Source organism: Octodon degus, unplaced genomic scaffold, assembly GCF_000260255.1.
Source record: "Octodon degus isolate 3935 unplaced genomic scaffold, OctDeg1.0 scaffold00001, whole genome shotgun sequence".
NCBI classification, from domain to species: Eukaryota; Metazoa; Chordata; class Mammalia; order Rodentia; family Octodontidae; genus Octodon; species Octodon degus.
In genome coordinates, this window is record NW_004524577.1 from 9,183,497 (window position 1) to 9,197,502 (window position 14,006).

Sequence of the window (14,006 nt, forward strand, 5' to 3'; positions counted from 1 at the left end):
TACCAAAACGAGACCTGGCTTTCTGTGGAACTAATATATAATAGTTGAACATTAAAAAGAAAAAGAAAAGGACAGGGTTTCTGCCAGGTCCTGAAGGCCTGGCTTTTGCAGCTCTCCCCTCCCCAGGCTGACAAATTTCACAGGTCAGGGGAGCCTTTGGCCAGTATAAAAGGGAACAGAGAGTCACAGGACAGGGCAGGGGATTCCCATCCACACAGGCACAGAGAAGGCCAAGCCATCTCTGAGAAAACTCTGGATGGGGCGTGTGGGGGCTGCCCCGGTGTTCATCTCTGCTCACTTGGGTTGTGTTCTCCGCCCTCCTCTTCTGAGTCACGCTGATAACTTCCCTCCCTGCCTCTGGCCTCCTAGCCTGCTCTGCTCGAGCGCTTCTTGGTACCTTGGCCCAGCTGTCCTGCGGCAGCCCAGGAGCCCAGAGCCGTGCATCGAACCTTCCAGTCATGAGCAGGACCTGCAGAGCCCTCCTCTTGTTCATGGGTGAGCTGGGGGCCCCGGCTGAGCCCAGGGCCTAGGTGCTGGGAAAGAGGCTTGGCATTAGGGGAGGCTGGCACAACGACTTTGTGGGGGAAGAGGATATTGAGAACCAATTTGGGGGGAATTCAAGGGAGGCCTTGACTATCTGAGGATGTCTGGGCTGGACAAATTATGTCTGTGCTTTTTCTGCGGTGTCTGAGTGACCCCCAAATCTTCCCAACCTCTCCTCCACAGGCTTTCCAGGGCAAAGGTGGGGAAGGGCCATCTTTAGCTCTGGAGGTGACCGTCCCTCTGGGGAAATGGACAGTTGACACTTGCCAGGGAAGCATTACATGAAGGACATCTGAGAATGGTGTGAAGGGTAGAGGTGGATTGGGTCAGGGAGCTCAGGAGGTCGGGGCGCCCTGGGGTGCCGGACTGAAGGTGGAGATCAGCAAGCAGGTGACTGAGGACAGAGTGGCGGGGCAGCAGGAAGACCTTATCCCAAGCTCCCCTCGCCTTCCTTAGCCTTATCTGCTTCTCTCGGCTTCAACTTGGACACACTGAAGATGAAAATCTTTCAAATGGACAGGCCTGGGTTTGGACACAGCGTGGTCCAGTATACTGGCTCCAGGTGAGGACAGGAGGCGCCTGACTTTGGGTGCTCCTTGGCTGTTCTTCCTGCGCAAATCACCTTGCCTTCCCAGCCCCTCTCCCTGTGGCATGACTTGTACATTTAAATGCCTTCTATTCGATGTGGCAACTTTCCCCAAGTGATGACTATTTAGGCTGAAAGTGTACCCTGTCTTGTGTCACAGTAATTACAGCTGATATTCACTGGGTCCTTTCTAAGTGCTGGGCACTGTCACTGCACATGACAGGTGGGCACTGACTTACCTTTCCCAGCCTTAGGAGGAATCAGCCTTTCCACAAGTATTTATTGAACACCTACTATATGCCTCGGGAGCTGGCTGTATGCCCGAGAATACAACAGATAGCAGCACTACCCTTGCAGAATTTAAATCGTTACTAATCTCCATTTTACAGACAGGAAATTGAGGTGGGAGAGCAGCCCTGCCGGAGTGGAAGTGGGGCTTTAGGGCCTACACTCTTAACTGCAGGGTTCTCTTTCTCCCCCAGGGTGATGGTTGGAGCCCCCAAAGAGGTCACAGCTGCCAACCAGACAGGTGGCCTCTATCAGTGTGACTACCGCACAGGCCAGTGTGAGCCTGTCTCCCTGCGGGGTGAGTCGCTGCCCGGCTGAACCTGACACGGGGCTCCCACGGCGGCCTCAGCTGTGTCTGCAGAACTCCCAGTCTACAGAGGCTTCCCGAGCCCCGCAGGACCTCTGCCCGTCACACCCTGCACTGTCTCGGCTCCCTCATGACCTGGAAGGCTCCTTCGCCTGTCAGGCCTCCTTGTCCCCTGGGGGGCTATCACCTTTGCTCTGTCCCTGATGCTCATCATGCAAATGTCTGTCTCCTCAGTGCCCCCAGAGGCAGTGAACATGTCCCTGGGCTTATCCCTGGCTGCTTCCAACAATCCCTCCCAGCTGTTGGTGAGTCACCCTGGGTCACAAGATGGGGGCTTAGGGGAGGAGGGGGTCCCAGGGCTGCTGGGACCCAGAGTCTGGTGGAGGATGTAAGTGCTGGGCGTGGGGGAGGGGTGGGAGCAGGGCAGCCTCTTCCACCAGCCCCTCTGTCCCCAGGCCTGCGGCCCTACTGTGCACCAGGCCTGCAGACAGAACATGTACTTGATGGGGCTGTGCTTCCTGCTGGTCCCTCCCGCCCAGGGGGGCAGAAGGTTTCCGGATGCCCTGCAGGGTGAGTGTGGGGGCCGCCCCGCTCCCTCGAGGAGCCCTCATATTCACCTGGGGGTATGATGAAGTCGGAGACCGTTACCTGAACAGATAAGAAGGGGAGGGAGTCTGGAAAAAAACAGTTGCTGGATGATGTGGTGGCTCTAGTCACAGACCGAGTGTCATTGCCTGTGTTGGCACTGCCTGGTCAGCGTTCCCCTGTTCTGCTGCTTGGCCTCAGTTTCTTCATCTGTCAGATGGGGCTGATTACACAACCAACCCTGAAAGTAGCACGAGATAATCCATAGTACAGTGCATGGTGTGAGGTGGAGGCTGCCTTAGTGTGGGCTGCTGCTGTGTCTCCAGAGGCTGCGATTCACTCTCTTCCACTGTGCCCTGAGACGTAACCACTTGGCTTGGGTGGCAGTCTGGGAGATGCTGGGCGGAGATGCTGGTGAGGGTGCAGTCTGGGCTGTGCGTGTACACGTGTGTGCATGAGTGTGCATGTGTGTGCGCATGTGGATGTGTATGCATGTTTATGTGTGTGCACGTACATATGTATATGTGTATGCATGTACACATGTGTACATATTTATGTGGATGTGTGTATGCAGGTGTGGATGTGCGGGTGTGTGTGCATGTGTGTATATGTTTGTGTGTGCATGTGGATTGTGCATGTGTGTATATGTGTGTGCACATGTGTATGTGTGTATGTGTATGTATCTGTGTATATTTGTGTGTATCGGTGCTGATGTATGTGTGCGTGTGGACACGTGTATATTTGTGTGTGTATATGTGTGTTCATGTATATGTGTTTGTGTATATGTGTGTATGTGTGCATGTGGATGTGTGTATATGTGTTTGCTTGTGGATGTGTGTGTATGTGCGTGTACATGTGGATGTGTGTATGTATGTGTATGTATGTATATGTATGTGTATATGTGTGTGCATATGTGTGTGCATGTGGATGTGTGTATATGTGTATTTGTATATATGTGTATGCATGTGGATGTGTGTATTATATGTGTGTGTATATGAGGGCTGATCAAAAATACAGTGTATATTTACAGTTAAGAATTGCTTCAGTACAAGGCTGTGCCACTGACGCCCTCCAGCGTGACCCCTCGACCCCTCTGTCTGAGCGCACCCATCCCATCCCTCCTCCTGCTCTTCAAGTTCTCCCCTGTGTCTGGTTGCGCCATCATGGCTGCCTCCATGTCCTGAATGGATTCAAAGCAATGATGCCAATTTCTGCCAAGTAAAACCACGACGCTGGGTCCCACCCACCTCACTGCCTGGCTCTGGCACCAGGACTCCTGGCTCCTCCCCAGAGTCAAAATGACCATGAAAGGCAGCCGTTTTGAGCTGATTCAGGACATCGGGGCAGCCATGACCGAGGACTCCAGAGCTGCTTCAGAAAGTGGCAAGCACGAGGCGATGAGTAGACCAGAAGAAGAGCGGAGGCTTGGGGAGGCGGGCAGCAGTGTGTCTTTTACTGTGATAGAATTTTAAAAACTAAACATTCACTGCATTTCTGATTGCACCACGCTGCAGTGTGTGTGTGTGTGTGTGTGTGTGTGTGTGTGTGTGTATTCAGGTACCTGTTGTCACGCAGGCTTAGATACAAGGCTGGGCTTCTCTGGCGCTGATGGGCATGGGGGATAAAGAGGTAGAACAGTGAGCTTTTCTGACCCAAAGTGGCTTCTCATTCACTTGGGGGACAGTGACATTTGGTCACAGCTTGAAACCCTTTCCCGAGCCCCGCTGGGCCTCAACTCCACCCACAGGGGCTGTCAGAGCCCCCAGATACCAGTCTCGCTTGTAGACCGCCTCCAGTGCAGAAAGGAGAAGCCGGCAGGCAGGGGAGGATGGGAGTCTCCTCCCTGAGCAGGAAGCGCCTCCCTTTCTGAGAACAGGTTCTGCTTCTGCCAGGCATGGATTGCGGCCCGTATTCCAGCTACGACTGGAACGTGGTCCATGTGCAGCTGCTGTCAGGGATGACATTAAAATTATGGAAAAGTGCAGTTCAGCTTTGACCCATGACCCCAGCCAGCCGGGGCAGGCACCGGGTCCTTTCCTTGGAGGATACTGAGGGTGCGGAGGAAGGTGGGCTCAGGTGGGGCAGGGAGTTGTCACAGTTGGCCCAGGGAGAAAGAGGGGCTCCTGGCTTATCTAGATGGCAGGCTCACTTTTTTTTTTTAAATTAATCAACCAGATTGGCTGAGCAGGCAAGAACGGTTCAGTCACAGCAGCCTCTCTGAATCTTTCCGAGCCTCAGGGCCCTGTTGGGGGCACGTGCTTAGAGAAATCCTAACAAGGAGGGATGAGGTGGGGGCACGCGTGAGTTCTTGTGGCCAGGAGGTCCTGGGCGCTTGGGTGTGTCCCTTGAAGGACCAGGGCCACTTCTTTTCCTAGAGTGCCCACGGCAGGACCAGGACATCGTGTTCCTGATTGATGGCTCTGGCAGCATTTTGCCTTATGATTTCGTCACGATGATAAACTTTGTGAAGTCTGTGATAAGCCAGTTCCAGAGGCCCAGCACCCAGGTGTGCCTTAGGGGAGGGAGACACGTCTGCTGGGACTTGCTGGGTGGAGGACACTTGCTGTGGAAGCACTGGGGGCCCCAGGGAAGTAACCTCAGCCCCTGGCCCGGGTGGGTCTCCCAGGTTGCTCTGATGCAGTTCTCAAACCGATTCCGGACACACTTCACCTTCAATGACTTCGTCTCCAGCTCAGACCCGCTAAGCCTGCTCAACTCCGTGAGCCAGCTAAAAGGGTTCACTTACACAGCCACGGCCATCAGAGAAGTCATGTGAGCCTAGACGCCTCCGCATCCTTTCCCCAGGCACCCACTTCCTCCTTAGGCCCTCAGTGCAGAAACGGAAATGCCCTCTTGCCAAGTTGGGGCCGCTCAGCGGGACCGAGGCCTCCCGGGGCAGCGGCATCCATCCTTCCTTTCACAAAGGTTTTCGGGTCTGCACTGCTCTTTCATCAACCTCGGCGCCTCTTCTTTCCTGGCAGAAATGAACTGTTCACCGCCGTAAGCGGAGCTCGCAAGGATGCCACCAAGATCTTGATTGTCATCACCGACGGACATAAAGAAGGCGATAGACTGGATTATAAGGACGTCATCCCCATGGCTAAGGCGGCAGGCATCATCCGCTATGCAGTTGGGGTGCGACGCGGCGCTGGGACGGGAGCCTGCCTACGTCATCCTCCCAAGTCTGCTGCCCCCTTATGGATAACAATCCCCGCAGCGCATGGGCCAGCCCGACAGCTCCGCCCTAGCGCCGGAACCCAGGATTCTTTTTCCTTAAAGGGCTACCCGAGCCGCTCTTTTCTCGGTGTTGTGAGGCCTCCGCGGCGCAGCGCTCTTGTGGCCCGGGAACACTGAGCGCGTCTCTGCTGCCTACAGGTTGGGAGAGCTTTTCAAGCTCCAGCTTCCCGGTACGAATTAAACCAGATCGCATCAAGCCCCTCCCACGTCTTCAGAGTGGAGAACTTCGACGCCCTGAGGGCTATTCAAAACCAGCTGAAGGAGAAGATCTTCGCCATCGAGGGTGAGGCAGAGGCAGAAAGCCTCGGCTACAAGCGATTTTCTTTTTTGAATTCAGACTCCTCTGTGAGGCCCTAAACTCTTCTGTAGCCTTTGCTGTCCAATCTTAAGATTTTCCTAAGGGAGGGGGAGGATAGCTCAGAGGCATAAGTGTCTGCCAGGCAAGTGCAAGGACCAGAGTTCCATCCCCAGCCCCACTTGATCCCAAGCCCCGCGTGCCCTAAGGTCTCCTCTGATCCCCAGGGGATGGGGGGGGGCACTCAGCCCCAGATGTGGGCGACCACTGTGTGGTCCCAGAACCAGGCTTGGTGGTGCATGCCTGTAATGCCAGCACTTGGGAGGCTGAGACAGGAGGATCTCTGTGAGTTCGAGACCAGCCTGGGAGCTAGAAAAGTGAGCACAAGGCCAACCCACACTGCATAGTGAGACCCTGTCTCAAAAGAAAAGAAAGAAAAATCGTAAGAATCCTTGTAGCACCCTGCACAGCTGTCTTTCTCCTGGGAAACCCAAGCAGCATGCCTTCTCCCCCAGGTACAGAGCCGGTAAGCAGTAGCTCTTTTGAACTGGAGATGTCCCAGGAGGGCTTCAGCGCTGTGTTCACCCCAGTGAGTGACCTCCCTTCAGGATGAGGAGGGGTGTGGGAAGGGAACACGAGGCTAGCATTGGCTGGGGGGTGGGGCCAGGCGCAGGTACTTCTCTGGGTTGGGCCTCTCCTGGCTCCTGCCTGCTCAGCCTTGGAATCCTCTCAGGAAGGTCCAGTTCTGGGGGCAGTAGGAAGCTTCGACTGGTCTGGAGGCGCCTTCCTGTATCCCCAAAATGGGAAACCCACCTTCATCAACGTGACTGGGGAGCACATGGATGAGAGGGACTCTTACCTGGGTGAGAGGGGTCCAGGCAGGGCTGACGAGGGGGCGCCCTGCTGGGGATGGGGAAAGCCTTGGTGCTGAGCCCGCACCCCCACCCAAGGTTATGCCACAGAGCTGGCCCTTTGGAAGGGGGCGCAGAGCCTGGTCCTGGGGGCTCCTCGCCATCAGCACACTGGAAAGGTCATCATCTTCATCCAGGCTTCCAGGCGATGGAGGTCACAAGCCGAGGTCAGAGGGACCCAGGTTGGTATGGAGAGAGCCAGAGTGGCCTGCGAGGGTGGGCGGGGTGGCCAGGGTCAGGGAGCGAGAGGGGAGGGGCCTTGGGGCAGGTCTTGGTGTCTCGGGAGAGATGACCGTGCTGGTGCACCTGGCAGGGGAGCCAGGGTGACCTGTGCCTCTACCCTAGATCGGCTCCTACTTTGGGGCCTCCCTCTGCTCTGTGGATGTGGATAGAGATGGCAGCACTGACCTGGTCCTCATTGGGGCCCCCCATTACTACGAGCCGACCCGGGGGGGCCGGGTGTCCGTGTGTCCCCTGCCTAAGGGGGTGAGTGGCTGCTGGGACCGGGCTCATGGGCTTTGGGTGTGGATGGAAGGTGTCCTTGTCTCGGGCCTGACATTTTTTGTTTAGCAGAGGGCTCCGTGGCGGTGTGAAGCTGTTCTCCAGGGCGAGCAGGGTCACCCCTGGGGCCGCTTTGGGGCAGCAATGACGGTGCTGGGGGACGTGAATGGGGACGAGCTGACAGATGTGGCCATCGGGGCCCCCGGAGAGCAGGAGAACCAGGGCGCTGTTTACTTGTTTCATGGAGTCTCTAGAGGAGGCATCAGCCAGGCCCACAGCCAGGTGAGATCCAGTCGCTGTTTCCTGTCACTGTGACTTCGTCCTCTTTGCTTGGGCTTCTCTTTCACACTCCTTTTACTTGTTTCCTCTCCTTGCCAGCACCGGGCACCTCACCAGCAGCGAGGAGCACCTGTGTGACTGTGGCGTGGAGACATGCGTGGCCCCCACACTGCTCGCTCTGGGAGTTGGTCCTTGTGTAGTTTCCATCTGGGCCCTTTCATCTCCCAGAAGCTTTGCACAGTGTGCAGAGCAGGCATTAGCAAACCCATTCTACAGACATAACCTGTCCTGTCCGAGGTTCACAACAGAGCAGGAGTGGCGATGCGGGGCTCCCTCAGTCTTCTGCGCTCCCGATCTCCCATCTGCTTAGATCCAGCAGCCTTATGTTCCTCTTCATTGACCCCTCATCTCCCTGGATACAATGTGATTTTCTAAAAATATTTTATTTTACAAATTATAATTACTAGTGCACATTAACTGTTCAATTAGCAGGTTTCATTATGACATTTCCATAATGCACGCAGTGTGCTTTCATAGTACCCCCTCCCACCACCTACTCGTGTCCACACCTGTCTAACCTTTCTTCTTCTTGCTAGGTCCTCTTCTATTTTCATGTCATTTCACATATGACAGAAGCCACGCAATACTTGACTGCCTGAGTCTAGCTTGTTTCGCTTAACAGCATGATCTCCAGATTGGTCCATGTTCTTGGAAATGACATGATGTTGTTCTTTTATGGCTGCGTAATACCACATTATGTTTTCTTTATTCATTCATTCATTGACGGACATGTAGGCTGGTAGCCTGTCTGGGCTATTGTGAATAGTGCTGGAATAAACCTAGATGCTGAAGGATCTCTGTCATATCTCACCTTGATTCCTTTGGGTCTGTACCCAGGAGTGGGATAGCTCTACCATAGAACAATTCTACATTTAGCTTTTTTTTTTTTTTGGAGACAGGGTCTCACTCTGCAGTTTAGGCTGGCTTTGTTCTCACTTTTGTAGCCCCAGACTGGTCTCAAACTCACAGTGATCCTCCTGTCTCAACCTCTTGAGTGCTGGGCTTAGACATGCACCACCATGCCCAGTGCTGTGGCTGGCACGGTGTGCCCGGTGAATGGCGCGAGGGGCTGAGGATCAAACTCGGGTCCTTGTGCCTGCCTGGCGCATGCCTTTGCCTCTGAGCTATCTCCGCAGCCCCGATGTTTAGCTTTTCGAGGAACTTCTATAGTGCTTTTCATAGCAGCGGTATCATATTCTCACTGACAGTGTATAAACATTGCTTTTTCCCTGGATCCTCGATAGCATTTATTTTTGTTGATAAGACCTGGGGTATTTGTTGACTGGGGTGAGATGGAATCTCAGTATATCTCTATCTCTATCTCCATCTCTATCTCTATCTCTATCTCTATCTCTATCTCTATCTCTATCTCTATCTCTATCTCTATATATCTTTTTGCTTGTAGTACTGTGGATTGGACCAGGGCATTTACACTGAGCAAGAACTTCAGATTCTTGCCTTTTAAATTTTAAGACAGGCCCTCACTAAGTTGCTAAGTTATCAAGGCTGGGTAGGAACTTGAAATTCTCCTGCCTCAGCCTTCCAGAGTGCTAGGATTATAGGTCTGCATCACTATGCTTGACTTCAGTGTAGTTTGTTTGTTTATTAATTTATTTGATGTTTGATACAGGGTCTCACTACTCACCTTGAGCTTATAGTGATCCTCCTGTCTCAGCCTCCCCAGTGCTGGGATTATAGGTGTGCACCACTAAGCCCAGTTTTGATGACAGCAGAGCACACCCAGGGTTCTGGGGCTGGCTTGGCATGGGGTACCAGGGATCGAACCCAGGTCCTTACACTTGCCAGGCAGGTGCTTAGACCCCTGAGCTATCTCCTTAGCCCTTCAGTATAACTTTGACTTTGATTTTGCTAATGGTTAAAGGTGTTGAACTTACTTCCATGCATTAACTGGCCATTTGGACTTTTTTTGAGAATTGTCCATTATTGATTAGATTAACTCATTTGATGCTACTTGTCTTGAGTTCTTTATTCTGAATTACTCTTCTATGTGAAGAATATACAGCAAAATTTCTCTCCTATTCCTCGGGTTGTCTCTTTACTGTTGATCGTTTCCTTCGCTGTACAGAAGCATTTCACTTTGGTAAAATCCAGTTTGCGGTTCTTCCTATTGTTTCCCAAGCGCTACTCAGAAAACTTGATGCCAGTACCGATATCTTGAAGGGTTTTCCTCAGGTTTTCTTCTAGTAGCTTCAAAATTGCAGGTGGAACATGAAGACCTTTGTATATCTGGGGGACTTTATTCCATCCCTGTCCTCAAGGATCATACCAGTGCCCCCCTGGGGAGAAACACTACACACAGCTAAAAAACGTTCCTTGAGAAGGGAGGGCTACTTTCCTTGGCGGAAATTGAGGAACCTCCAACTAAAAAATAGGTGAAGTGTCTGAAGAGGTATTTCCTCAAAGAAGATAAACAAAGGGCCAATGAGTACTTGAAAGGATCTCAGTATCACTCCTCAGCAGGTGTTAGCAAACCCAGGCCACAGTGAGGCACAGTTTTGAGTCTTCTAGAGTGGCTAGGGTTCCCAAGGCTGAGAGTTACTAAGTATTGGGGAGGTTGTGGAGAACTTCCAACCCTCCTGCATTGCTAGTGGGGTTGTAAAATTTGGAAAGCAGTCGGCAATTATCAAAAGACTAACTACAGAGTTAATTAAACATGCAGCCACACAAAATCTTGTACATGAGTTGGCTTTGTGGTGGCCTGTGTTCTTAACACTGGGGAGGCTGAGGCAAGAGGACTGCCACAAGTTTGATGTCAGCCTTACCTACACAGTGAGTTCCAGGCCAGCTTAAATTACAGGCAGACACTGTCTTAAAACAAAACACTCCCCCAAAGCCTCTTGTATGTGGATGTTCTTTGCAGCATTATTCCTAATGGCCAAGGTGTGAATAATCCAAATATCTATCAACTGATGAGGAAGGAGGTGCTGATATAGGGTACAACATTGATGAACCCGGAAAACATTATTCTCAGTAGAAGAAGCCAGTCACAAGTGACCATGACAGCGTTTGTACTAAGTTACTAAAATAGACAAATCTACAGAGATAGAAAGTAGGCTAGAGGTTACCTAGGGCCGGGTATGGGGAGAAATGAAATGCATAGCGCCCCCTCCAATAGATACGGGGTCTCTTGGAAGTGGGGACACTGTCCTGAAACTGACTGAGGTGATGGTTTCACCATTGTGTGAACACACTAAACACTATTGGGTTGTGTACTTTAAAGAGGTGAATTGTACGGTGTGTGGACGATATCTCAAGAGAGCTACTACTTCCTGGACACAGGAAAAGCACAAGAAAGGTCCCTGGGCCGGGGAGATAGCTCAGTAGAATAAGCACTTGCCTTGCAAGCGCAAGGGCCTGAGTTCAATCCCCGGTTCCGAAAAAAATAAAAAAGAAAAAGAAAAGAAAAGAAAAAAGAAAGGTCCCTGAAGTTCGGCCTCACTTTGTGTTACTAGAAACAGTCTCTTCACCCACCGCTGTGCTCGCTGACTGAATGAATTCGTGGGAGTACAGTGTTTAGAACTAGCACAGTGTGAGCTCCCACAGGCCTCCTGGCTATGTCACACCATGGTTGATGGCATCGTGTGGGGAGGGTACATGGCAAAGAGAGGCTAACACAAGCCTTGCTCCTTTGGGGGGAGGCAGGTGCAGCGAGGCTTGGACCCCAGGAGACACAGAGCTACACTCCCAGCTCTTTTAAAAGTTGTCATTCTTTTTAGAGACAGGTTCTCACTAAATTGCCGGGCTGGCATTGAACCTCCCGTTCTCCTGCCTCAGCCTTCTGGGTAGCTGGGGTGGTAGGGACTCACTACCATGTTCAGCCATCAGTCACATTCTTTTTTAACTCTCTGGAAATAACCAGGACCACCTAACCACTCCCGTATTTAATCCCATCTGAGGCCAATGTCCCCAGCTGCCCAATCACCTCCCACTGGACTTACTTTTGTAGAAGGTCCAGCACACTGGGAACCAGGCCTCTGATACTTTACCTCTTAGAGAATAAGCCAAATTCCAACAACTCAGTTCCTCCCCCAGCACCCAACATAACTGACTTTCTCTTCTGGACAGAGGATCGCAGGCTCCCAGCTCTCTCCCAGGCTTCAGCACTTCGGGCAGTCTCTGAGCGGGGGCCAGGACCTCACCCTGGATGGACTGCTAGACCTGGCTGTGGGGGCGCAGGGACACATGCTGCTGCTTAGGTGAGAGTGGCTGCTTCACACACTGCCTGTGTGACCCGAGGTCCCCACAGGACCCCCACCCCTCCCCTGCCCAGTGGTGCTGCGGGAGCCAAGAGCCTAGGCTGAACTCGGCGTTCTCCCCACAGGACGAGACCTGTCCTTGGGGTGAGGGTGAACATGCATTTCACGCGTACAGAGATCCCCAGGTCTATGTTTGAGTGTCAAGAGCCGGTGGCCACTGTCCAGAGCCTGGGCGAAGCCACTGTCTGCTTTCATATTTATGAATGTACCAAGAGTCAAGGAGGTGAGTCCTGCCCCTACCCTGGATACCCTGACCCTTGAGGTCCCCCAGCACAGGACTCCTGTCCACTGCCTCGCCCTTCCTTGCCTGGGGAGGCTCTCGCTCTCACTCTCGCTCTTGCTCTTTGTCTCTGTCTCTCTCCACCCCCCCCATACCCCCATGCACTGCTTCCTTTTCTAGGTAACCTCCAGAGCTCTGTGACCTTTGAACTTACCCTTGACCCTGGCCGCCTGAATCCCCGTGCCGTCTTCAAGAAGACAAATACCCGGACCCTGACTCAGGTCCAAGTCCTTGGGCTGAGGCAGCACTGTGAGCCTGTGCCACTGCTTCTCCCGGTAAGGCAGCCTCCGTGGACGGGCAGGGCCGTTTGGAGGCCAGCAGCAGGTTCTGGTGCTCTCTGGGGCTCAGCCTCAGCACAGCACCTGGCATGGAGCTGCAGCTGAGGTTGGTTGCAGTGGCCAGAGGTTATGCAGTTGGATCTCAGGGAAAGGGAACCAGGCTGCTCGCGAGCTTGGCGCTGCAGGTTGAGATGCTCTGAGGCATTCCCTGGGCACAAATTGATGGCCCTGGTCCTCTGAGACAGGCTCTGTGTAGGAGCCAGGCCCATGGCAGGTGACAAAACTGATGAGAACAGGGAGGAGGGCAGATCAGAAAGATGCTGAAGAAAACGAGGGACCCTCCCTGTGCACAGCAGGCAGACGGCTCTGCGTGGCAGCATAAAGCAAGCCTCTGGGGCGGGCGGCGCTTCCTGGGCTTTCCTCAAGCTCTCCCTGTTGGTGCTTGTGCTCTAGGCCTGCGTGGAGGACTCGGTGACGCCCATTACTTTGCGCCTCAACTTCTCTCTGGAGGGCAAGCCCAGCTCTTCCATTGGGTTCCTCCAGCCCATGTTGGCTGCGGATGCTCAGACCTACTTCACGGTCTCCGTGAGTGCAGGGCTCAGGACTCTGAGGGGTCACCCCGGGTGGTGCTGGGTCTCAGGAAAACCCCGCCTGGCCCTTCTCTTAGCTCCCCTTTGAGAAGAACTGTGGAGCTGACCACATCTGCCAGGATGACCTTGAAATCACCTTTGACTTCTTGGGGTAAGCACCCACCTGCTTAGGTCTGCCGTGCGTCCCACCTCCCTTCTAGGGCCTGGGACTCAGAAAGCAAGTATGCTGCCCCCGTCTCTCCCTCCTCACCCCATGCTGTACCCCAGCCCATTTCCAGCCTCACTCACACAATCATTCCCCCACCCCACCCCTGCAACGCCCAGCTTGAAGACCCTGGTGGTGGGGAGTAACCTCGAACTGAACGCGGAAGTGATAGCGTCCAATGATGGCGAAGACTCCTATGGGACCACAGTGACCTTCTTCTATCCAGAAGGGCTGTCCTACCGACGTGTGGCAGGACAGCAGGTATCCACTTTGGTGGGCTAGGAATCAGCACAGACAGATCTGTGCTGGGTTCAAAACTCAGACTGGGTGCCATGACTTAGCAGCTGTAGCAGGCCTGGGCTGGTGGCCGTGGCCGTAGTGTCTGGGGCTTGTTCCTGCTCATGTGGTATTCAACTCTGAGTCTCACATTTTAAAGGCTCTGGCTATCAAAAATGAGTTTCCGGAGGCCATCAGTTTGGAGAGGAGGGTAACGCACCATAAATTGCTTCATATGCCATATCACACCAAGATCCCTTTTTTCAAAGGAAAAAGTGTCCCAATCTTCAAATGTTTTAAACATTATTATGAAAGTCAGATTTATTGGCTCATCTGAATTGGGGTTTGACAAAATTTTTCTATGAAAAACCAGGTAGAAATATTCCATCTTTATGAGCCAATGACTTCCCTGTGGAAGAATGAAACCCACTGGCGTGAATAAGCACACCTGTGATCCAGTAAAACTTTATTTATAACAATAGGATGTGGGCCATTTGCCAATCTCTGC

The 14,006-nt window shown here is 53.0% G+C and overlaps 1 protein-coding gene across 3 annotated transcripts in view; it reads left to right on the forward strand.

Moving 5' to 3' along the window:
* The first annotated feature begins 273 nt into the window (after positions 1-273).
* Itgax (integrin subunit alpha X) overlaps positions 274-14,006 on the forward strand; it is a 20,392-nt gene continuing 6,659 nt past the window's right edge. The window contains exons 1-20 of one of the 3 annotated variants that reach the window (XM_023699898.1): positions 274-495; positions 1,000-1,105; positions 1,612-1,715; positions 1,959-2,029; positions 2,180-2,294; positions 4,685-4,815; positions 4,936-5,081; positions 5,291-5,444; positions 5,685-5,829; positions 6,357-6,430; positions 6,575-6,704; positions 6,792-6,934; positions 7,098-7,238; positions 7,323-7,535; positions 11,679-11,809; positions 11,935-12,092; positions 12,270-12,424; positions 12,881-13,012; positions 13,095-13,168; positions 13,342-13,483. In XM_023699898.1, coding sequence (XP_023555666.1) covers positions 459-495; positions 1,000-1,105; positions 1,612-1,715; positions 1,959-2,029; positions 2,180-2,294; positions 4,685-4,815; positions 4,936-5,081; positions 5,291-5,444; positions 5,685-5,829; positions 6,357-6,430; positions 6,575-6,704; positions 6,792-6,934; positions 7,098-7,238; positions 7,323-7,535; positions 11,679-11,809; positions 11,935-12,092; positions 12,270-12,424; positions 12,881-13,012; positions 13,095-13,168; positions 13,342-13,483 — 2,502 coding nt within the window. In that variant the 5' untranslated portion in view covers positions 274-458. The remainder of the gene's footprint in view (positions 496-999; positions 1,106-1,611; positions 1,716-1,958; positions 2,030-2,179; positions 2,295-4,684; positions 4,816-4,935; positions 5,082-5,290; positions 5,445-5,684; positions 5,830-6,356; positions 6,431-6,574; positions 6,705-6,791; positions 6,935-7,097; positions 7,239-7,322; positions 7,536-11,678; positions 11,810-11,934; positions 12,093-12,269; positions 12,425-12,880; positions 13,013-13,094; positions 13,169-13,341; positions 13,484-14,006) is intronic. The other 2 variants (XM_004623171.2, XM_023699951.1) reach the window with 2 other exon arrangements.